Here is a 25676-nt window from a genome sequence, read left to right as displayed (position 1 = left end):
CCACTTTTCTCCACAGACATGAACAAAAAAATTACTTAAGACTATACAGGTTTCAGTTCAGTTCAGTTACTCAGTCCTGTCCGACTCTTTGCCACCCCATGAATAGCAGGACGCCAGACCTCCATGTCTATCACCAACTCCCTGAGTTCACTCAAACTCACATCCATCAAGTTGGTGATGCCATCCAGCCATCTCATCCTCTGTCATCCCCTTATCCTCCTGCCCCCAATCCCTCCCAGCATCAGAGTCTTTTCCAATGAGTCAACTCTTCACATGAGGTGGCCAAAGTACTGGAGTTTCAGCTTTAGCATCGTTCCTTCCAAAGAACACCCAGAACTGATCTCCTTTAGAATGGACTAGTTGGATCTCCTTGCAGTCCAAGGGACTCTCAAGAGTCTTCTCCAACACCACAGTTCAAAAGCATCAATTCTTTGGCGCTCAGCTTTCTTCACAGTCCAACTCTCACATCCATACATGATCATTGGAAAAACCATAGCCTTGACTAGACGAACCTTTGTTGGCAAAGTAATGTCTCTGTTTTTGAATATGCTATCTAGGTTGGTCACAACTTTCCTTCCAAGGAATAAGCATCTTTTAATTTCATGGCTGTAGTCACCATCAGCAGTGATTTTGGAGCCCCCCAAAATAAAGTCTGACACTGTTTCCACTGTTTCCCCATCTATTTCCCATGAAGTGATGGGACCAGATGCCATGATCTTCGTTTTCTGAATGTTGAGCTTTAAGCCAACTTTTTCATTCTCCTCTTTCACTTTCATCAAGAGGCTTTTTAGTTCCTCTTCACTTTCTGCCATAAGGGTGGTGTCATCTGCATATCTGAGGTTACTGATATTTCTCCCAGCAATCTTGATTCCAGCTTGTGCTTCATCCAGTCCAGCATTTCTCATGATGTACTCTGCATATAAGTTAAATAAGCAGGGTGACAATATACAGCTTTGACGTACTCCTTTTCCTATTTGGAACCAGTCTGTTGTTCCATGTCCAGTTCTAACTGTTGCTTCCTGACCTGCATACGAATTTCTCAAGAGGCAGATCAGGTGGTCTGGTATTCCCATCTCTTTCAGAATTTTCCACAGTTTATTGGGATCCACTCAGTCAAAGGCTTTGGCATAGTCAATAAAGCAGAAAGAGATGTTTTTCTAGAACTCTCTTGCTTTTTCCATGATCCAGGGGATGTTGGCAATTTGATCTCTGGTTCCTCTGCCTTTTCTAAAACCAGCTTGAACATCTGGAAGTTCACGGTTCACATATTGCTGAAGCCTGGCTTGGAGAATTTTGAGCATTACTTTACTAGCGTGTGAGATGAGAGCAATTGTGTGGTAGTTTGAACATTCTTTGGCATTGCCTTTCTTTGGGATTGGAATGAAAACTGACCTTTTCCAGTCCTGTGGCCACTGCTGAGTTTTCCAAATTTGCTGGCATATTGAGTGCAGCACTTTCACAGCATCATCTTTTAGGATTTGAAATAGCTCAACTGGAATTCCATCACCTCCACTAGTTTTGTTTGTAGTAATGCTTTCTGTGGCTTAACTATAGGTTATTTTAGATAGTGGTATTATGGACACTTATTTATATTATTACTATTAAAAACAACTTTAACAAATTTCTTTGTATAGAAATCTAAATATAAAGTAAACCTAACATAAAAACAAAATATTTCATTTGGATGTCATAATTCAATAATCAATTACGAGTCACTAGTAACTTCTTATATTATCATCATTCAGGAACATAAGTCAACCTTTAAAGCAAGAACAAAATCCTTCAGTTACAGAAGAAACTGATATATGTTGAATATTTGGAAAAATCAGAATAAGTACAAAGAAAAAAACTACCAAAAAATCTATCATCCGAAGATGCCGCTGTTGTATTCAGTTGCTAAGTCATGTCCTACTCTTTGCAACTTCATGGACTGTAGCTCACCAGGCTCCCCTGTCCATGGGATTTCCAAGGCAAGAATACTGGAGTGGGTTGCCCTTTCCCACTCCAGGGAATGTTCCCAGTTTAAGGATCGAACCCATGAGTCTCCTGCATTGACAGGCAGATTCTTTACCAGTGAGCTACCAGTGAAGCCTCATCATCCAAAGATAGTTTTTTTTTTAATATTCCCTTCCAATTCTTCCTAATTTTTAAAAGCTTAAAGTTTTCTTCATGTAACTATAACTGTGGGCATTTTCATTAAGTATTCTTCAATAGTCACATTATATGATTCACAATCCAATTTTTATTACTGCAATTACAAAAATGCATGCTTCTTATAATAGGGGAAAGCCATTTGGGTATTTTTAAAGATGAAACAAACAAAAAATTATCTTAAAGACTTCTAAGTAAAGAAAGCTGGCTAAAAAAGGACATTTCCTTTTCCTTCATCTCTGAATCTGACAAAAATGATTATAAAGAGATTTTTTTAAAGGCTAAAACTTATAAAAATGAAGAATGGAGAACGTACAATTGTAACAATATAAACGAAGATAGAAAGGACACGGACAAGAGGTAAACTGACTTTAGCAACCTGAGAAATCTGAATTGAAGCTGGCACTGGAAAAAGCTTGGAATCAAGTTTAAGCTTTGGGATTGCAAATACCTTTATATGCTTTATACAGCTTACATTCTATCAGTCAGTTGAAATACAATGTAGATTTACAGGAAGAGTAAATGTTGTAGCTTATAGTTATGAAAGCTATTACTTTTACATACAAACGCATTAAGAACTTTCAAAAAGTTAAGACAAGAAAATTGACAAATTAATGCACATTTTGAGTACATTAGATAGATTTTAAGAAGATCATATCCATTTTTGAGGAAACAGATAATTTCAACTCGTTCAACCTAATATAAGTAGAATAGATGGATTATCTAGTAATTCTAATGCTGCCCGGCACAGGAGCCATCCTAATATTAAATAAAATAGTCTTTAAAATCTAAATTTAGTTATTAATTTCCATTTAAGCCAATAGTAAGTAGTACTGGAAAAAGTTCTACCTGAGAATTCTTCACCTTTTATGAGCGAATTCAAGTAGAACATGAACTTGTTACCTAAAAGTTCACAAGGAAAACAACTCCAAAATCTTGTACAATATCCATGATTACTACTACTAACCTACGTATGATAAATTTTAAGAACTTATAAAATAAATTTTCAGATTTATTCTTACCCCCTAGCAGCTCATTCCATAATGGTGACCTTTACTTTGGTCTGGACCTCTATCACGTTGATTTTAACACTTAAAAGCAAAGAACAGCTCAACATTCTAACAGATCTACAGAGGAAATTCACCCAAACAGGAACAGGTCAGAAGGCTGTTCTTCAAGAAGGTAAAACTGATAGAAAACCTGATCCACCTTCATTTATTAATGAGTAACTGAGAAAACTAAGGAAATGACAAAATTGCACAGAAAAACAAGTTATGCAAAAGGAAAATTGAGCAAGCTGAACCATGCTTTAATGTTTTTGATGATGCCATAAACAATGACTACCATAACTAAAATTCTGGTCTAGATTTAAACTGCAAAAATGGGATACTAGAAGGGTAAATGCATGTGTTAGGGACACAGTGGTGACTCCCTTTTCTTTCACAATGGAAAGTGAATATACAAGGTTAAAATTAAGTTAAAAATAATAATACAACTTGCAGAATTCCCGGGTGGTCCAGTGGTTAGAACCCCTGGGCTTGCACTGCTGAGGGCCGGAGTTCAATCCCTGGTTGGGGAACTAAGATCCCACAAGCTGCACGGCATGGCCAAAAAAATTAAAAAAAGCTTGCATATTGTCTTAAGAAAGGTAAGCACCAAAAGAATCAACCAAAAATGTTGAAAATTATGCTAAGTGTAATATGTGGAATCTAAAAAACAAATGAATGTAACTTAACAGAAATAGTTACAGAAAACAAATAAGATAGTTGCAAGAGGGGAGAGAAACAGATGAAGGAGATTATAAAAGGTACAATATAAATGAGACACAGGTATGAAATATATAGTGTTGGGAATACAGTCAACAGCAAAATAATATCTTTGCATGATGATTGATGACAACTAGACTTATCATGGTTATCATTTGGAAATGTACAGATTATCAAATTACAATGCTGTGGACCAGAAAATAACTATTATAATGGTGCAGGTCAATTATACTTCAAAAACAAACAACCAAGAAACTGACAGAAAAAGAGATCAGATTTGTAATTACCAGAGGTGGGGAGGGGATTAGATGAAGATAATAAAAAGATACAAACTTCTAATTAAAAGATAAATAAGTATTAAGGATTAAATGTACCTAATGATGCAGATAATTAACCCTGCTGTATATTATAAATGAAAGCTGTTAAAGACAGTAATCCTAAGAGTTCTCATCACAAAGAAAAATATACACATTTTCAATTTATTTCTTTAATGTTTTAACTATAGGAGATGATGAGTGTTCACTAAACCTTCTGTGTTAATTAATCATTTCAGGATGCTGAAATCATGCTATTGAAGTCAAATTATAATGTGCACCTCAAGCCTACACGGCTACATGTCAACTACATCTTAATAAAACCAGAATAAATAAATAAACAAATACAAGTTAAAAATAAAAAAGAAAATCACTGCCTTGGTTGGGACAGCAACAAGTCTTATAAAACTGCTCACGTAAAAATGTATATATAAATTTGACAAAATAAAAGACCTAATTTACTGAAACTAGATTAACTATAATTATATAAATCAATTCGAAATACATACATACATATGCCAAAAACCCATAAAAAATATAAGACACACGTGGTTCCATGTTAAGTAGCAGGTAAAAAAAGACAATTTTTATGGGAAGTTCTTAGGAAGAAGAAAATTTTTTTCTGGAGTATCACCCTTCAAATCGCTTACCTTTAACTGTCAAATTGAAGCAACCAAGTCTATCACCAGATAGGGAGTCTGCACCACACTGTAGCACCACAGCACTAGGCTGATACATCTCCATCACTTTTGAGATAATCTATGTATAAGGTAACAAATGTTAATATCTCTAAAAAACATTTTAGAATTCCTTTTCATTTTTAAAAATAGTAATACTTACAGGCTTAAATATCTGGCCATATGATTCATCATCTATACCATCTCTCATTGGAAAATTGACAGCATAGTATTTGCCTTTTCCTGCACCAATATCCTAAAATACATAGTGTAAGTAGATCTTAGAGAATACATCATAATAAAAAGTTTGACATTATTTAATTATTCAAATATTTTAAAAATATTTAAAAGAGTAGGTAACAAACCCAATTCTGAATTCATCTTATAGGCTGAGAGAGGAAATAATACAGAATAAGTATGTATTTCAACATTTATGGATATTTATAAAGCTGAAAAGAACCAATTCTAGTTAATCTGTAATGATTATTTTGGGGAGGAAAGAAATTTAACACAGTTAAGGGCAGTTTGAAATTAAATATACATTAACTCATGAAATTTGTCATAAACAAAATACACAAGACAAATTTACCAGTCAAACTGTAGAAAATACAAACTCTGAGCCAAAGAACCCTGCAGGACAGGGCTGTCCTGCATTGTCTCTGATGCAAAACTGTTCTTGTGGCTCACAATCTGGTATGAGTTGATTAATATTGGTAAGACTTTCCTGAAGTTTTAACAGCTACAGACTAAAACACTGAAATCTGTTTTATTTAACTGGGCTTGAAATAAATTTTGTTTCTACTTGTTAAAAAAGTATCACTCAAGGCATTAATACCTCCCAAAAGAAGCAAAAGAGAGAAACTGAGTTCCAGCTACACACACACAAAACATATATACTTATTTTATTAATTATAATTTATGCATGTGTAAATCTATGTTTATGTATATGTGTATATATGTACACACACACACTATGAACAGTTGATCTTTGAACAACACTGGGGTATAAACAACAGCATAGTTGAAAACCTGAGTTTAACATTACAGTCTGTCCTCCATATTCACAGTTCTGCATCTGTGGATTCAATTAACTGCAAATTGTGTAGCACTGAAGTAATTACTTAGTAAAAAAAGCCCCACAGAAGTTCATAACCTGTGTTGTTCAAGAGTCAACTGTTTAATTTTAGAAGAGATGGTAGAGACATTTCTCATGTGTTTTAAATTACAATTGACCTGTTTTACACAACAAAGGTTTGAATGGTGGGTCCACCTTTGTGCAGATTTTTTTTTCCAATAAATGTATTAGAAAATTTTTCTGGAGGTTTGAAACAACATGAAAGAACTTGCATGTGAACTGCAGGTAGAAATATTTTTGAAAATTAAGAACAAGTTATGTCATGAATGCATAAAATATATGTAGATATACAAAATATGTTAACTGACCATTTATGTTATCATGAAGGCTATTATGATACTAATGCATGAATACTAATATGCTTTTGGGGAGTCAGTCATATGCAGATTTTCAATTGCAGGAGAGTCAGCATCCCTGATCCCCTTGTTTTTCAAGGGTCAATTGTATAATGTCTCAATATATATGACTCTTTAGGATTACTAATACAAATACATGTTATTCCCTTTTTTCTCATGGAACAATCTCAGCTTGAATCCATTTTTTAAAGAGCACAGTTAACCCTTTACCCTTCAATATAAGAGTTGTTATGATCCAACTTTTGATGAAAAAGCATGAAATTACACACACACGCCCACAATTTTTCTTAAAGAATCTAAATTTTTATATAACTAAATACAAACTAAACACATATGGACAAACTAAAATGCTGTAAATCCTGAGACTTCTGTAGTAAAACAACACAGTTGGAATATACGTTGACATTAAGATTGCAGAATACAGAAAGTTGGTTAACACTTCTCACTCGAGTTAAAGGTGAATTAAAAGCACTTCTCAGTCACAGTTCAGAACTGCGGCCCCTACTGGACCAAGTTTTATACCCTCCATAACTACTACTACACCTACGTCTACTACTACTACTACTTGATCACACCTTTGTTTTTTTTCTTCCATCTAGACTACTGATCTAATAATCATGCAAGTGTAGTTTTAACAACGATCTAAGCTCACAGTAGACTTCTTTTCTGATTTAGAATGAATTCTCAGGTAGAAACGGTAATGTTTACTAAATTATATAATACTTGAGCTTCATGAAAGTCCAAATACAACAACACATACAATGTAGGAAACTGATTTTAGTTTCCTAAACTTGGGGATATCTTTTAATATCTAAAGGGAAAAGAAATGTGACATTTCATAGGAGTATAAAATCTTGAGAGGAAAAGAGATGTTTAAAGTCATTTTCAATCTTTAAAACACACGTTTTCCAGTATCTTCCAACTTCAAACAATTCTAAGTACACTGTTAGAAATTAAACAGAGGCTTCCACTGCCATTTCTGAGATGAGTTAAAATTACACTGTCTTGCAGTGTAATTTCTTTAAGCTTAAAGCTGGGAAAGTTTTTGCTTAATTTCCATCAGAGTGCAATGGTTATAGACAAATTCTACTGGTTTAGAGCAGTGGTTCTTGAATTTTAGTGTGCAGAATAGACTCATTCAGAGTTTTTGGAGTCTGAGAATATGTGCTTTTAAGTTCTCCAGTATAACTGACTCTGCTAGTTTAAGGATCATTGGGAATCACTGGTCTGTAAGATAAGACCAAGTGGGTAAAGGCACTGGATGAGCTAACATGGCAAGAAAGAACTGAAAATATAAATTATTTTAAAAGCCACATAATTTAAACTGAAATAAATGAAACAAATGACCTCCTACCTACTTATGGGTAAAGAAAAGTTTCACCATCTGCACTCTTACTGAAAGAACACAACCTTGTGATCAAACAATTAAATCATATATTTGAAGACTACTTTAAGCCCACTCTAAACTTTTGGTTGTTAAACTCTAACATAACGACATATCACAGACTTAAAACTTACCTTAACATAATAGTTTAGGACTAATGTTGAATGGCATGCTAAAAGAAATCTCCCATATAATACAGCTAAATTAAAAGCAGCTGACCCTCCCCACAAAGGCCTATAGAGTAAAAAGATGAGAATAAAATGGAAATGGTAAACAAATTTTTTGCTTTGAGTGAAGTGTATACTGATATGTATTTCTTTAGTGTTTTTAAAGTTCATGTTTTCTGTGCCTTTTCATTTGTAGACTTTATTCCTCAATAAAAATCTTTTTCTGTTTAAAAAAAAATAAAAGCAGCTGTATAAATTTTTGAATAAACTTCAACGTGCTTGTAGTTTGGTTCAAAAATCAAAACCTCTAGTGAAGCAAAAAGAAAAAAAAAGGTGGGGGGACTTCAAAGCACTAAATGAAAGAAGATAACAGAAATATAATAGAAATAAATGTGCTTAATATATAAATAGGCAGGCAGGATAAGCTATGATATTCTTTTCTCCCTAAATTGCGAGGGAGTTGGGGGATAAGAATGAAGGGGGAGAGAGGGAAGCCTAAAGAAAAAAAGAGATTAAAGTCTGAGTAATTAAAGATGAATCACAAAAAGAGGGCAATACGAAAACCTTAAAAAGACTCTGGTCAATTATTTTATCCCACCAATCTTTATGTTCAATAGCAATATAGCCTACAATCAAGTAGGGTTTGAAGATTCAAACTTAACATCAAAAAAACTGCTTCATGCTTTGTGGATGTTCAGAAGTATTTATTCAACCAAATAAAAAGCTCAGCAAAAGAAAGCCCTTAAAGTTATTGAATTTTTGCTTGTAGTCAGCAAAAAAGTGAATTACAACAACATCACAGCACATAAAAATAACTTAATCCTCATATAAGGTTCAAACTAATGATCCAGAAAAATATTAGTTCAGGTGTAAGATTACTAACCTCCTCTAGGTTCATCTCACAACATTTATTCAGACAGAATTCAATCTTACCCTTAAGTCTCCTGTTCCAGGAAAGTATTCCCCATACTTATGGAATGATACAGTCATTACACGATCTGTTGTATAAAAAGCCTCCTCAACACCATCACCATGATGGATATCAATATCAATATATAAGACTCTCTGATGATACCTGCAAACAAAGCCATAAGTTTTCAAAAAGGTTTTAAGACAGGAAGAACTACCATAGATTTAGGACACCTGTTTATGAGCTCCCACATTCCAGAATGTTTAATCCCCTTTCTTTTCTTTACTTCTAGCCTAAGAGACCATTCAAAGAGACCACCCTCAAGTCAGAGTTTGAACCTCAGATCTTATAAATCTTCTCTTTACAACCTTTACAATCTAGGTAAGAAAATGTATTTACTTTCTGAAATATCTCTTATTCTGCTTTGAAAACACAGTGCATGTTTCTATATATTTATAATTAAAGATTACACCTTAGTTACAATAGCTACTGTAAAGCATCTCACATCTCTCTAGTAAATCTTTAGTATTATAAAATAGGGTGCGACAGTTCAAATGTAGACAATGGCTTCTGTACAGTCTTTGAGAACATTTTTTTTTTTTTACATTTTTAAATGACTGAAAATATAATAAAAACATTAATTTCATGATATGTGACAATTAAATGAAATTTAAACTTCAATGTCTATACTGCTACTGCTACGTCGCTTCAGTTGTGCCCGACTCTGTGCAACCCCATAGATGGCAGCCCACCAGGCTCCCCCGTCCCTGGGATTCTCCAGGCAAGAACACTGGAGTGGGTTGCCATTTCCTTCTCCAATGCATGAAAGTGGAAAGTGAAAGTGAAGTCACTCAGTCGTATCCGACTCTTAGTGACCCCATGGACTGCAGCCCACCAGGCTCTTCCATCCATGGGATTTTCCAGGCAAGAGTACTGGAGTGGGGTGCCATTGCCTTCTCAATGTCTATAAGTAAAGTGTTAATGAAATACGGCCATGCTTGTTTGTTCACTATTCTCTATGGCTTCTTTTTCAACTGAATGGCTGTGACAGAAACCACAAGCTTCTCATCACTTGACAGTGCTGCTTGGAGAACGACCAATCACAGCGGAATCCGAATGCAGTTTAAGAGTCACAAGTATCATCATACTGGACATCTTATGTTAGTGATAACTCATGTCAAAACAAGAAATAAAGAAAGTGAATGTCATATATCATCCTTTCAAGGCACAAGGAAGTGATGATTTTTATGGAATTAGATGGCATAGTACTATTATTCATTTTACAGTACTACCACAGCCATGTTAAAAGAATGTAATACATACAGGCTGACAAAACAAGACTAAGCCCTCACAAGAATATCCTCAACTCACAGGAAAGCAACATTCAGAAACTTAGAAAACAATGTCTCATCATAGACTTTCTTTAAAATAATAAAATAAAAATAGCGTGTAACGGGCTTCCCTCATAGCCCAGTTTGTTAAGAATTCACCTGCAATGTGGGAGACCTGGGTTCGATCCCTGGGTTGGGAAGATCCCCTGGAGATGGGTATAGCTACCCACTCTGGTATTCTGGCCTGGAGAATTCCATGGATTGTATAGTCCATGGGGTTGCAAAGAGTAGGACACAACTGAGTGACTTTCACATAGCGTGAACAAAATGTCTGAATGGCTCAAAAGCTGTTTGCTGTTAATTAAATCGTTTGTACCAGTTGAAGAAATGTGTCCAGAGAAACTGAACTAAGCTTGTTGACTACTAGCATGTGGGCAAGAACTACTGCTCTGAGATGAAGACGCAGGAACCAACACCAACAGTGAGTTAAAACAAGGCAAATGATTTCAAGTGGTTTTCCTTGGCTCTCTATTAGTCCAGTAACACAGCTCAGTTGTTTATTGAGTCAATACCTAATTTTAAGTGACTGAAAAATCAGCCTTTATAAATAGTATGCATGGAATAACTTCAGGCAAGAACATTTTCAATTTGAGAAAAATACCAATTTGTTACAATCTTAAGTAGAATCAGCTAAGATGTGTTATCTAATGAGAGTTAAAAAAAAATAAAGTCTAACTTTGTAAATCTCCAAAATCACAGATACCTCTATAGATCTTTCTCTCCAACTGACAGTCAAGAAAAACTTTAAAACTGATTCCTTTAGCAATTTAGATAATTATATAATATAATTATAACTATATAATTAGATAATTATATCCATTAGTAGAGAACAAAACCTCACTCTATGAGGGAGCTAGGCAGTGAACTGGTCACATTCAATAGGTAAACAAATTTCAACACGTTTCAAATTTTTTTCTTGAAAAGTTAAATCTTACAAAATGTTAAAACACAAACTTCTACGGTCACGTCATTTTTTTTCAATAGTTAGAACTACATCTCCAATCTAAACTGTCAAGCTACTTCTAATACTTTTAGGAAGGTACTTAATAAACTCTGAGACATTAATATGCACTTCTCATTCTTAATCATCCAAGAACTAGCCAAATTTCCTACATTTTTACAATGGTTTGGAATGAATCTGTAGATGATTTATTAACTATTTTCAACCCATTGTTCACGTTTTAAAAAAGGCACAGGTTTTCATTATGAATTAAAACACTTTTTACAGGAAAAATGTCAAACACAATGAACTTACTTTAGTAATTCAAGGATGGCAAGCACAATATCATTAACATAACAGAATCCTGATGCTTCTGATTTCTTAGCATGATGTAATCCTCCAGCCCAGTTAACAGCCATATCAGTTTGTTGTCTGTTTAATTTCACAGCACCAGCTAACAATTAAAGATAGGAGAAATTTTTAAATGTTCAAAATTAAAAGTTACTATAACTAGACAAAAGCTCTAGAGGAAAGAGGATGTCATGCATAAGCAAATGAGTATAAAATCATAAAAAGATCACTATCATGGGCACTAACAGTTTCTCTTTAGGTAACTATTTTCCTGTAGCTGTGATCTGGTTAAATAAGAGCACACAGTTGGAAAGCAGTAGTGACAATGGCAGCTAGAAGAAAGGGAGGAAAAAGAAGTCTCTAAGTGAAAATGCAACTGAAGTAAAAAGCTGCAAATAAAAAGTCTGTGACATTATGATCACAAAACTGGGGGGGGGGGCGCGCCACTGAAAACAACTGTAACTGTAAACAGCTATACACATACTATACACGTACTGCTTTTGTTACTAAAATCAGTCACTATTAAAGCTTGTTTCAAACAAACATCTCAAAAAATACACACAAGTTTAAATCAACTTTTAAATTTGACGAAATCAAGACACTTACCAACTGAGCCACCAGTTGAAAGCTGACAAAATTCAAAAAGTCCATCAAACACTGGACAGTCCTCTCCGACATTAACTGTGGAAGACGGATTTCATTAATTTCAATCCATTCTGTGAATCAATGAAAGCCTTTTCTTACAAAAACTATATCCTAAAAATAACATTTGTTGGATGCAATTATAAAATATACATATCATAGTAGTAAAGTTTGCAATTTTATCCAAGGCAGTTAAAATATTTTATCTGAAATACTGCCACCAATTCTTAACATGATTATTTGTGGAAAATATCTGCTTTTTAAACAAATCAATAGCTATCAAAATAGAAAAGGTATTTGGTGTTATTTAATTAAAATATGAGGTTAAATTTCCTAGGCATTTCTCCTTAAATATACAACAGTAAATTAATCAAAATCCTAAAAAGTTTAAATTTAAGTCCAATTGCTTTAGGATTTACATTCTTTAAAACTACTTTAAGTATATAGAACATCCATAACTTTGAAATGTACTGATTACCAAAAAAGTATAACAGTTGGTTGCCCACATCCATGGTTAGTGTTAATCTTAAAAGATGGTTAAGAATTAACTAAGCTCATGAGAGCCAAGACACAGATGAGAGAGCTACTTCTGCACAAGGAGACAGCACATGCACAGATACACAGCACACCACAGCACATTTAGCTTCTTAGTACTGAGAGGGTGGAATGGACACAGATCGTACAAGCCGTTCTCGGTTCTCCTCACCCCTCAGTTTATATTCTCTTCAAGAAAAAGGGCCATTACTTTGTATAGCTTTGCATATCCTTCATTTAACGTATACATTTTAGCTTCCTGCTATTCAGATATGGCCATTATCTTAATACAATTCAGAATTATGTGAATTTAAAACCAATCCTGTTAGTTCATTTTACCTTAGGGCTAACTATGACTTAATCTAAGCCTAAATCCCCATTGAAAAAACAGGGGCAAATAATATCTATTAATATTTGTAATACAACATTTTATTGAATCAAATGAGATAAATAAAACGTACATCAAATTCTATGAATTTATAAGCTGTCTAGCAACTACATTTAATTTAGTATTACTGAACAAACAATACTGTTTTCTTTTAACAAAATCATTACTGAAGTCCATCAATAAAAACATCGGAATGAACTCCAGTATCAAGCTTTAAAAAACGTTGTTCTAGTCATTTTAGAAAGACATCTTGCACTCTATCTTCTTGCATTCAATCTCTAATAATAAAATATCTACAAAAGAGAACACTGTGTAGAAGAGAATCAAAAGCTTCATTGATACAACAAAGGAAAATACAGATATATGTACAATTGTCCCTTGGTATCAACAAGGTATTGTTTTTAGGACCCAGATGATACCAAATTCTGGGGATGCTCAAATCCCTTATATAGTATTTTCATACAACCAATGGAACATCCTCCCATATATTTAAATCATCTCTGATTACTCATAATACTTAATACAATGATAGCTGTATTAAATTGAATTAAGTTGTATTAAGTTGAAAGCAGACAGTTGTAATGGAGAAGGCAATGACAACCCACTCTAGTACTCTTGCCTGGGAAATCCCATGGACGGAGAAGCCTGGTAGACTGCAGTCCATGGGGTCGCTAGGAGTCAGACACAACTGAGTGACTTCACTTTCACGCATTGGAGACGGAAATGGCAACCCACTCATATTCCTGCCTGGAGAATCCCAGGGACGGGGGAGCCTGGTGGGCTGCTGTCTATGGGGCTGCACACAGTCAGACACAACTGAAGTGACTTAGCAGCACCAGCAGATAGTTGTAAATGCAATGTAAACAGTTGCCTACAAGAGGCAAATTCAAGTTTTGCTTTTTTGGAACTCTCTGGAATAGTCTGGATTAAAGCACACAAGTAGAAGACAAGAGATATACACACCAGACTAATGCCAAAGTACAGTCATATTTTTAAAAGCAGGGGAGTGAGGTTTCCCTACCAACATCCACTATCTCAAAGTTAACATGGAACCAAAACAAAGAGCAAAGAACATCCAAATAGCTCTTTGGCAGTTTGGCAGACCAATAAGCTTCAGGTAGGCTGCTCTTTTTTTTTTTTTTTTAAAGCAGCTTTAGTATTGTCACATGGACTTTTAAAAATAAATAAATAATTAAAATAATTAGATCAGGAAAATATCCAGATTTAGGTAACTCTAATTGCAAGTTCTGAAAGTACTTATTTATACTTATCACTACTAATATACTTTTAACACAGAAACTTACATCTCTGCATCTGCTTACTATACTCAGACATGTTATCGGGTCTTATTGAACGCAGGAATTTGATGTACTCATCACTGTGGTATTTTGTCATTTCTTCAGCAGTGGCTTTATGGGGCCTCTGGGAAGAAAAATAAATGTCAGAATTGTGGAATTACAACTGGTTAGATCAGGGTTACCAAACACAAAGTACACAATGTCCCCTACCACTATGCTCAAAAGAACTAGGTCTGCCAGAATAAAAGAGATAAATTTCAAAGCAAATCCAAATTTATACATGTGTGTTTTAGAAAGCAGTAATCAATTTCAAAAACAATATTCCTTTAAAAAGGATTACACAGGTCTAACACCAACTATGAATTAATCACTCCTTTTCTTTTAGTGGAAACGGGTCAATCCTTCTAAAGACAAACCCATGTGCATAAACTCTACTTTCTAACATTTTTTATCATAAACCTTCTGCTCCATAGCCAGTAATTTCATCACTGACCATTAATTTTCAGAAGGTTGAGACTCATCCAGGTAAAATGAGACTCATTTTCTATTAGTTCACGATCTCTCTTCCTTTTCCTTTGACTATCCTAATCATCCTTGCTCCTAGGAAGTTCACTTCATTATGACACCCTTCTTCCACAAGGCTCCCTGAATGCAATTCCTATTCAACTCTTCTCTAAATGTCTATAATCTCAAAGAAAGATGCTTACATATATTGCCCAACACTGTTCACTGCTCCAAGCTGTCCTATTCTCACCCAACAGACAGGAACTGTTGCATCTTATATCTGTTTATCTACATTCTTATCTTTTCTGCACAACAGACACTTTGCATGCTTACTAATACAGTGCTTCATATGCCAACAAATATTTGTATGATTAATTTTCTACCTAATTCTTTTGTAATAGTCCCAGATCAACTCTTCAGCAGCATAGACAGGTCAATAACTATTTTAACAAAAATATTTAGTATGCTAAATTGAGTTGGTCTCTAGTTATGGGAAAACCTGGGGGAGGGAGACTGTTTTTTTTAATGGTTGAAGGAAGAAGGGAAAAAAGGAGGCCACAGCTCCCACACTCTCAAGTTCTCTCTGAAAACTGAAGCAAAGAAAGAGGACTTTCTGTTTCCTTCCAGTCCTTTTCATCTGCTAAATGCCCTCCAACTTTGAAAACAAAGTTTCAAAGCAATGGTAAAAAACAAAGAAAACTGAGTATTTACCAAAAGGTATACTCACATATATCTCCATTTTTCTATATAAGCCATAATTTAGCAGCAAGTTATGGGTCATGCGGATCCTATGAGGTTTCATGGGATGACCCTGTCCATAATAATAATTTCCAATATCACCTAAAAAAGGAAAGACAAAATGAACAATACAGACAAGAGAATCTTAATGAACTATTTATTGTTCACTATTAGAAGATGTCATCTAAATAAAATAAGCTTTATTTAAAATATTAAATAATGATATTAAATTCTGCAACTCTCAAACTATTAGAAAAGCAAGATACTATGCATGTTTTTACACTCTGAGGACTCCATCAATACATTATGTTTGTTCAAATATTAAGACAAGCAAGCTTTTCTGATTTTTAGTCTACTAGAAGTTTGGGATTAGCATAAATAGAATACTCTACTCAAGTTACAAAAAGGAGTTACTGTTCCTTAAAGTGACACCTGCTTTTAGTATTCAATGGGAAATTCAGACGAGTAAGGTACATAAGGAGTTTCACGAGTATGACTTATTGCTTCTTAGATGATTCACTGGCATCCTCAAATCCTGTATAGTTGGTATTACCGTAGCTGGAATGTTTTATACATCCATATCGGTCAATAAGGAATTTTGGTAACTGAAACTGGGATCCTAAATAAAGTTCTGTTATGACATACTTACTACATTTTTCAGGCTACTAAGGATATTTTGCCTCATTCTTCATGATTAAAAAGTTACAATTCCTATCTTTTTATGATATCTCATATTCCAGGTCTTAACAATTTACACATAACGTTTACTTTAAATAACACCAAACTCCCAGATTTTTGCCTACCAAATTCCAATAAAATTAATACTTTTAGGTAGGTAAAGAGCCAGTGTTTCTATAATAAAAAGTGTTAAGGATGCCACTTAAATATACACCATTTTTCTAATGCAATGGGCAATTTTTTCAACAATGTTTATCAGAAATTACTTTCAGTACTAATTCTAGTTTTTAAATAACCAAATCTTAAAATTTGAGCCAATCTGACCACAATGGTTTGAACTCACCTTAAATAAATATAATAAAAACTAGAGATAAAGAATGATGTTTACTCCCCTTCTAGATCAAAAATATCTTTCAAAATCCTGCCTAAATACACACTTTTTTTGGTTTGTTTAACAACACTGGAATTCAAAAACTTCTGCTTCTCTCTTCCATATATTTTAATAGTAGTCCAGGATGAACATTCACTTTTGTAACATTATAACATATTCATTTCTACTACTACTACTAACTGATTTTGTTGGTGCTGCACCTTTAATTTATTTAACTCTTCATCTTCAAAACAAGCTTTTCTCTGAAAACAATTCATATATACACATGATGGTCAACTTTTCTTAATCTGTGCCAACAATAAAGCTAAGACAATACAGACAAGTAGCAAAGCAGAGCTATGGGGAGAGTACAGGAAACTAACAGCTAATTTCCTAGCTGTAAAGCTCTGCTTTACATCATGACAATACACATAAAGTTCCTTGAAAGCATCCTGGTCTCAGTGAATTCTTAGATATGGAAAGCTCACTAGATTTACAAAGTATCACGGGCCTAAATTAATGCAAGGAAGGTATTTCTAAGTTATCATCCCTACTAAAGGAGATAACAAGAATAAGAATAAAGATTCTCTAGCTTCCCAGGTGGTACAGCAGTAAAGAATCCACCTGTCAATGCAGGAGATGCAAGGGGTGCAGGTTCGATCCCTGGGTCAGGAAGATCCCATAGAGTAGGAAATGGCAACCCACTCCAGTATTCTTGCCTGGAAAATCCCATGGACATAGGAGCCTGGTGGGTTACAGTCCATGGGATCGCAAAGAGTTGGACACAATCGAGCAACTGAGCACACACAGTCTTCACATAACTTCCATCTCCTCTGTGTAAAAATTATCAAGATGAAATGTCTCTAATATCTACCATATCTTAAGATCAAATACTCTAGCTATGTACATACTGAGAATTCAATAAAAAGCTATCACTAATCTAATAATTAAAAGATGCTTGCTCCTTGGAAGAAAAGTTATGACCAATCTAGATAGCATATTAAAAAGCAGAGACATTCCTTTGCCAACAAAGGTCTGTAGAATCAAAGCTATGGTTTTTCTAATAGTCATGTATGGATGTGAGAGTTGGTCTATAAAGAAAGCTGAGCGCTGAAGAATTGATGCTTTTGAACGGTGGTGTTGGAGACAAGACTCTTGAGAGTCCCCTGGACTGCAAGGAGATCCAACCAGTCCATCCTATAGGAAATCAGTCCTGAATATTCATTGGAAGGACTGATGTTGAAGCTGAAACTCCAATACTTGGGCCACCTGATGCAAAGAACTGACTCATTTGAAAAGACCTTGATGCTGGGAAAGATTGAAGGCAGGAGAAGGGGACGAGAGGATGAGATGGTTGGATGGCATCACCAACTCAATGGACATGAGTTTGAGTAAACTCCAGGAGTTGGTGATGAAAGGGAGGCCTGATGTGCTGCAGTCCACGGGGTCGCAAAGAGTCGGAGACGACTGAGAGACTGGACTGAACTGAACTAATAATGAGAAAGACAACAATAATCTACAGAAGGAAAGTATAGCTGCAATTTCTCAGCAAGAGTGCTTGAAAAAAAGGATGTTAGCAGCAATTAGCATTTATTCAGAGCATCCAAGAAGGCACTGTTCTAAGCACTTCACATGTATTATCTGTCAATCTTTTCAGCAACCCTATGATGTAGGTATTATTAATATGACTGCTGCTGCTGCTGCTGCTGCTAAGTCGCTTCAGTCGTGTCCCACTCTGTGCGACCCCACAGACGGCAGCCCACCAGGCTCCCCCGTCCCTGGGATTCTCCAGGCAAGAGTACTGGAGTGGGGTGCCATTGCCTTCTCCGATGAATATGACTACTGTTTCTGTTTTACTAAAGTGAAGATAGAGAGATGTAAACAAGTCATGTGATATTGTGAAAGTCACACAGCTAGCAAGTAGAAGAGCTAGGTTCAAACTCGGGCAGAGCAACTCTGCCACTCTTCTTAAGTAGTAGCTACTGGGAAAGTAACAGCACTTACAGTCACTGGAAAGAAACTGTAGGGGGAAGCCTGACAAGAAAAGGACACAAAATGGAATACAAACATTTAAAGAAAATGAACATTAAAAAAAACTACCTATCTATCAACAGGGTCCTCAAATTTTATATGCATATACACAGCTTTCAACAAGTTTCTTGGCTATACTTTGGGGGCCCAGTTCTACCAAGAATATGCACACTATGTAAATGACACATGTCCACAAAGGCAGCCAAGCTACAGACAACTGCTATTTGGTTTATGCAGAATTCTTCTAAAATGTAAGGGAGTACTAGAACAACTGCTTAAACCCTATCACAAAATTCTCTACATGGCTGTTTTGCAGACATCCACTTTTCCATAAAGATAAAATAGCTTTCCTTAGTTGCAAAAACCTATGGATTTCATTCACCTCATTTAAATGGTCAGTAACGTAATTTGGGGGCTTCCCAGGTGGTGCAGTACCAATGCAGGAAACATGGGTTTAATCCCTGAGTCGGGACGATCTCCTAGACTAGGAAATAGCAACCGATTCCAATATCTTTGTCTGAAAAATTCCATGGAAAGAGGAGCCTGGCAGGTTACAGACCATGCGGTCACAAAGAGTCAGACACAACTGAGCAAGGACGCAATGTAATTTGGGCATTTAAAATGTTACCCTGATTTTCATCATAATACTAAAAAATGCTTTACATTTTTTAAGACATTTTTTAAGAGTGGTTAAAGAAAATGCAGTACACACACACACACACACACACACACACACACACACACACACACACAGAGTAATAATGGAGTATTACTCAGTGGTACTATTTACAGTTTCAAGTTTTGTACAGTAAAGTAAGTAGTCAGAAAAATTAGCTTGAAGTGGTTTGTTGAAGACAACAAACTTTGTCAATGTGAAGTAATTACCAAAAAGATTTAGGTATTACCTGCAAAAATTTTCAAAACTGCTCACTCTTCAAGAAGCTCCCAGAATACAAGTGGCTAACAAGGTCTACAATCTCTTTTCTTTAAAGTTCTCGAGACTAGATATATTTGATTTTATAAATGTAATATGATGTATCTGCCATATATTTTGTGACAACCTTAAGTCTGAGCCACATTCTGTAAGCAAATGTTAATATTTCTGCAGCAAAAATGTGTAAATATTCAAAATAAGTGGATGATAAAAAAGATGGTAAATATTAATTCAAGTTAAGCTTTGATTCCAAATGAGTTATACAATTTTGTTTTCACTTTTCAGATAATTTTGGATTTCAGCACTATGAAATTAACCTTTATGCCTAAAGAAAAGTTGACTAAAAAATGATTCAAGAAAAAACAGAGAGCTACTGTATTATTTTTGTCTTCCACAGACTAGATAGACCACTAGTGACTTTAACACACTGGCTACTTCTTGAAATACTCAGTCTTGGTTTCCATGATACCACTTTCCTGGATTTCATACCACCCCACAGCCATTCTTCCACCAACCTTTATTTATCAGGTCTCTTAAGTTCACTCATTTATCTAACACATCAAGAGCCTACTGTGTGCCAGGCGGGTGCTTGAGTAAGTAAGTCAATCAACAGTGCTGCTCTAAATCCTCTTCTCTTGGAATAAGGCACCTAACTGCTCAAAATTCAGAAATTTAGGAGCCATCTTTTATTTAGTGATCACAAAGTCCCAACTCCATTTCCAACCCAATCAACAAATTCTATCAGTTTTACTCCTAAAATCTCTTAAGTATGTCCATGTCTATCAGTTGCATTCATTACCTTGTATGTGAACCAATATATACTCAATTCTTACTTTCAGTCTTACATTCTATCACTCTTTCTCATCCTTTCTCCACTTTCCAGACACTTAAGAAAACTTCCGTGGCTTTCTGCTTCCTGAATAAAATCCAAATCTCTAACCACACAGTCTTGGGTAGTCTGGCCCTCTACTACCTGGCCTGACCCTATAGTTTCCCATGTCTTCCCCTTAGCTTCCTCTGTTAAGCGCACCAGGTCGCTTCTAACTATGTAGCCTTTGAAGTCTGCAGTGTCTTATGAAAGAAAACTCTTTTAAGGAGGCTGCCCCATTCTATGCCTTCAGGGGCTTCCCTTGTCTAAATTTACCCTACCAAGGTCCCCTCACTTACTATCTAACATAGTCTTACCTTTCCTTCTTAAAAACATTTTTATTTAAAAATATTTTTTTATATTGGAGTATAGTTGATTTACAATGTCATGTTAGTTTCAAGTTTACAGAAAAGTGATTCAAGTATACTTACACATGTATCTATTCTTTTTCACACTCTTTTCCCATATAGGTGACTACAGAATATTGAGTAGAGTTCCCTGTGCCATACAGTATTATACAGATTATCTATTTTACATACAATAGCTTGTATATGTTAATCACAAAGTCCTAATTTATCCCCCCTTCCCACCTTTCGCCTCTGGTAGCCATAAATTTGTTTCCTAAGTCTGAATCTGTTTTGTACATAAATTCATTTATATAATCTTTTTAGGTTCCACATACAAATGGTATCATGATATTTGTCTTTCTCTGACTTACCTTTCACTTAGTATGCTATCTCTAAGTCCATCCATGTTGCTGCAAGTGGCACTATTTCATTCTTTTTACCACTGAGTAATACTCCATTATTACTCTGTGTGTGTGTGTGTGTGTGTACTGCATTTTCTTTAACCACTCCTTTGTTGATGCACAGTTAGGCTGCTTCCATGTCTTGATGACTGTAAATAGTACTGCAATAAACACTGGGGTACATGTATCTTTTCAAGTTAGTTTTCTCCAGATAAATGCCTCTCTGCTCAATCATGTCTGACTTTTTGTGACTCTATCGACTGTAGCCTGCCAGGCTCCTCTGTCCATGGGATTCTCCTGGCAAGGATACTGGAGTGGGGTGCCATTTCCTCCTCCAGGGAATCTTCTTCAGATATATGTCTAGGAGTGGGATTGCTGGATCATACGGTAGCTCTATTTTTAGATTTTTAAGGAAAACCTCGATACTGTTCACCATACTGGCTGTACTAATTTACATTTCAATCAACAGTGTAGAAGGGTTCCCTTTTTTCCACACCCTCTCCAGTATTTATTTCTAACATAGTCTTATATTTTCTTCTTAGGATTTCAATCTTTTGTCTACACAACACAGATTAAGGACCTTAACTCCACTTAATATTTCTGAACTCAAAATTGACATCACCCCAACACTTGAACTTTAAATCTGACCTCATCCACCTTTCAATGCTATTATCATTTCCAAAGAGATAATTAACCTTTCTCCCCAATTACAATAGTTTCCTTTAAGGATTTTTCAACACAAGCATTTTAAGTTTTTGTTAAGGGAAAGAAATAATTACTAATACTTTTTTTTGGTAGCAGAGAAACCCTTTCTTTTCTTTTTTTATGGTAGCAGTGGCAGTAGTTCCAAACTTGTGTCACCAAAGGAAAAAAGAAAAATCTTTTAGGTACCAGATGTTGCTTTCTCCTTGGACATTAAAACTAGACTAGGTAGAAAAGGTTAGATGGTGAGCTGAGTCAGATACACAAATCTATTTTCATGGAGAAAATAAATAAAATGCCACTCATCCTGCCTGTCTGTAACTTGAGTGGCTTTAAGAATTAGAATATAGAAAAGGATTCCAGTTGTAAAAGTACAAGGTATTTATCATTTATTCATCAATAATGCAAAAAAACCTTTATCTTTATTAAGGCTGGTAGAAGTATCAGTTCAGTTCAGTCACTCAGTCGGGTCCAACTCTTTGCAACCCCATGAATCGTAGCACGCCAGGCCTCCCTGTCCATCACCAACTCCCGGAGTTCACTCAGACTCACATGCATCGAGTAAGTGATGCCATTCAGCCATCTCATCCTGTTGTCCCCTTCTCCTCCTGCCCCCAATCCCTCCCAGCATCAGTCTTTTCCAATGAGTCAACTCTTCGCATGAAGTGGCCAAAGTACTGGAGTTTCAGCTTTAGCATCATTCCTTCCAAAGAACACCCAGGACTGATCTCCTTTAGAATGGACTGGTTCGATCTCCTTGCAGTCCAAGGGACTCTCAAGAGTCTTCTCCAACACCACAGTTCAAAAGCATCAATTCTTCAGAGCTCAGCTTTCTTCACAGTCTAACTCTCACATCAATACATGACCACTGGAAAAACCATAGCCTTGACTAGATGGACCTTTGTTGGCAAGGTAATGTCTCTGCTTTTGAATATGCTATCTAGGTTGGTCATAACTTTCCTTCCAAGGAGTAAGCGTCTTTTAATTTCATGGCTGCAATCACCATCCGCAGTGAGTTTGGAGCCCCCAAAAATAAAGTCTGACACTGTTTCCACTGTTTCCCCATCTATTTCCCATGAAGTGATGGGACCAGATGCCATGATCTTCGTTTTCTGAATGTTGAGCTTTAAGCCAACTTTTTCACTCTCCTCTTTCACTTTCATCAAGAGGCTTTTGAGTTCCTCTTCACTTTTTGCCATAAGGAGCTACCCCACGCTGGAGGCCAGGGGCAGGGGCTGAGAGGAGCAACCCCACATCCAAGGAGCGGTGGCTGCGCGGGCGTAGGAGGGCTGAGAGGAGCTACTCCACGTTCAAGGTCAGGAAGGGCAGCTGTGAGGAGATACCCCTCGTCCAAGGTAAGCAGCGGCGGCTGAGCTTTGCTGGAGCAGCCATGAAGAGATACCCAACGTCCAAGGTAAGAGAAGCCCAAGTAAGACAGTAGGTGTTGCGAGAGGGCAGAGGGCAGACACACTGAAACCATAATCACAGAAAAGTAGTCAATCTAATCACACGGACCACAGCCTTGTCTAACTCAATGAAACTAAGCCATGCTGTGTGGGGCCACCCAAGATGGGCGGGTCATGGTGGAGAGGTCTGACAGAATGTGGTCCACTGGAGAAGGGAATGGCAAACCACTTCAGTACTCTTGCCTTGAGAACCCCATGAACAGCATGAAAAGGTAGAAGTATAGACATCAGCAAAACAGATTTTATCCTCATGAAGTTTGTATTACAGTAAGAAGAAAGACAAAAATTAGGTGTAATTGATAGGGAGAAAAAACAGTTAACAGTGATTAAGGTAAAAGGGAAAAGCTTCTCTGTTAAGGTGAAATATGAAGGAAGTAAATGGTAAAAAAAAATCTTGGGGAAGAGAATTCAAGTATATGAAAATCTCAGTCTTATGTTTGGCTACGTTTAAATAAATGATGTGCAATAAAACCACTGGTATTTATGAACTGCTGCTATAATTCAGTATCCAGATTTGCCTCCAAAGAAAAGATTATCTATTTCAAGAATAATAATATTTATACTATATCTAAGAACCCATAGTAGTGAGTGAAGTCGCTCAGTCAAGTCCGAGTCTTTGCGTCCCCATGGACTGTAGCCTACCAGGCTCCTCCCTCCATGGGATTCTCCAGGCAAGAGTACTGGAGTGGGCTGCCATTTCCTTCTCCACGAAGAACCCATGCAGATATATTAAAGACTACCTAGCAAAAGGCTTGGGCTTCCCTGGTGGCTCAGCAGTAAAGAACCTGCCTGCAACGCAGGAGACCCAGGTTTGATCCCTGGTTTGGGAAGATCCCTTGGAGGAGGGCATGGCAACCCACTCCAATACTCCTGCCTAGAGAATCCCATGGACAGAGGAGTCTGGCAGGCTGCAGTCCATAGGGTTGCACAGTGTCGGACATGGCTGAGCAACTAAGCAGCAGCAGCAAAGGCTCTGGCATCACTGTTCTAAATAAAATCTAAGGAAATCTGCCAGTAGTTGACTGCCAAGTAGAATTCTTATAATGTGCTACAGTAGACTCGGTGTATACTGGGAGACATGATATTGGTAACTTTTATAGTCTATCTTTGTACAGTGTTGAGTGATTTTCTCTGAATCACTTTTCTCCAAATCTTATGATGAACCCTATCAGAGAACGGAAAAATACAACACAGAGCAATGCATATAATCATATAAATTGTGATATACAACCTTATTATTAATATATTGTATATACAATAAAACAGACACTAAAGGTAATTGGCCTCAAGCTAATTTAAAACAAACTAGTTAACATTTCTTGATAAAGTATTACTGATGTATGTATCAGTACATACAGATACATGTACATGTATCAGAGCCTAACACAGCTTGGTTTGCTAATTATATTTAAGTACAGAAATCACATCATTTTATTTTTTTCTCTCTTGCCATGTGGCATGTGGGATCTTAGTTCCCTGACCAGGGATTGAAACCATGCCCCTTGCAGGGGAAGCTCAAAACCGTGACCACTTGACTACCAGGGAATTCCTAGAAATCACATTATTTTAAAGCCAGAAGGGATATAACTATATCGTTTTATAGATTATCAACAATCTTGCAGTATATACTAGATGGTAAGATTTAGGAAATGAGTCATGAGTCAAAAGCTGCAAAAGTAAAAATTTCTCTTGTGCATGCAGTTGCTTCAGTCATGTCCGACTCTTGGCGACCCTATGGACTGTAGCTTGCCAGCCTCCCCTGTCCATAGGGTTCTCCAGGCAAGAATACTAGAGTGGATTGCTTTTCCATTCTCAGGGGATCTTCCCCACCCAGGGATCAAATCTGCATCTCCTGTGGCTCCTGCATTGCAGGCGGATTTTTCACCCATGAGCCAGTGGGGAAACCCCAAAACTTCTCTTACTTTTTCTCAAAGGTCTAAGGATATTTCATCCATCAATGCCTTGAAACTCTCATTCCTGTGATCTAAATGGTATGATACTGAGACTGTAATGTGAACAGAGAAAAGAACATACATCTTTAGAAGTCCCTTTCATTTGCTAGACATTCTCTCTGTGTCACCAAGAGTAAGCCTATTGGTCCCAGTAAGCCTAAAGGTAGGATCCCTATGGTTACAGAATTTGCTATACCTCACCGCTTCCCTCTTGATCTTTCTTCCTTCTACTCCCTTTACAACAAGTTAAAAACAGCTATTCTAGTTTCATAAATTATTGA

General features: G+C 36.2%; 1 protein-coding gene across 1 annotated transcript in view; it reads right to left on the bottom strand.

The window, feature by feature from the left end:
* The window catches only part of HDAC2 (histone deacetylase 2), a 35395-nt gene that overhangs the window by 6780 nt on the left and 2939 nt on the right, over nucleotides 1-25676 (bottom strand). The window contains exons 2-8 of the mRNA XM_055535131.1: nucleotides 15636-15748; nucleotides 14411-14528; nucleotides 12149-12223; nucleotides 11507-11645; nucleotides 8884-9025; nucleotides 5072-5164; nucleotides 4882-4990 (exon numbers count right to left, since the gene is read on the bottom strand). Of these exons, the coding sequence (XP_055391106.1) occupies nucleotides 4882-4990; nucleotides 5072-5164; nucleotides 8884-9025; nucleotides 11507-11645; nucleotides 12149-12223; nucleotides 14411-14528; nucleotides 15636-15748 (789 nt within the window). The remainder of the gene's footprint in view (nucleotides 1-4881; nucleotides 4991-5071; nucleotides 5165-8883; nucleotides 9026-11506; nucleotides 11646-12148; nucleotides 12224-14410; nucleotides 14529-15635; nucleotides 15749-25676) is intronic.

Source organism: Bubalus kerabau, chromosome 9, assembly GCF_029407905.1.
Source record: "Bubalus kerabau isolate K-KA32 ecotype Philippines breed swamp buffalo chromosome 9, PCC_UOA_SB_1v2, whole genome shotgun sequence".
NCBI classification, from domain to species: domain Eukaryota; kingdom Metazoa; phylum Chordata; class Mammalia; order Artiodactyla; family Bovidae; genus Bubalus; species Bubalus kerabau.
The sequence above is the reverse complement of the archived record's forward strand: the minus strand, read 5'-3'. Positions and strand labels throughout refer to the sequence as shown.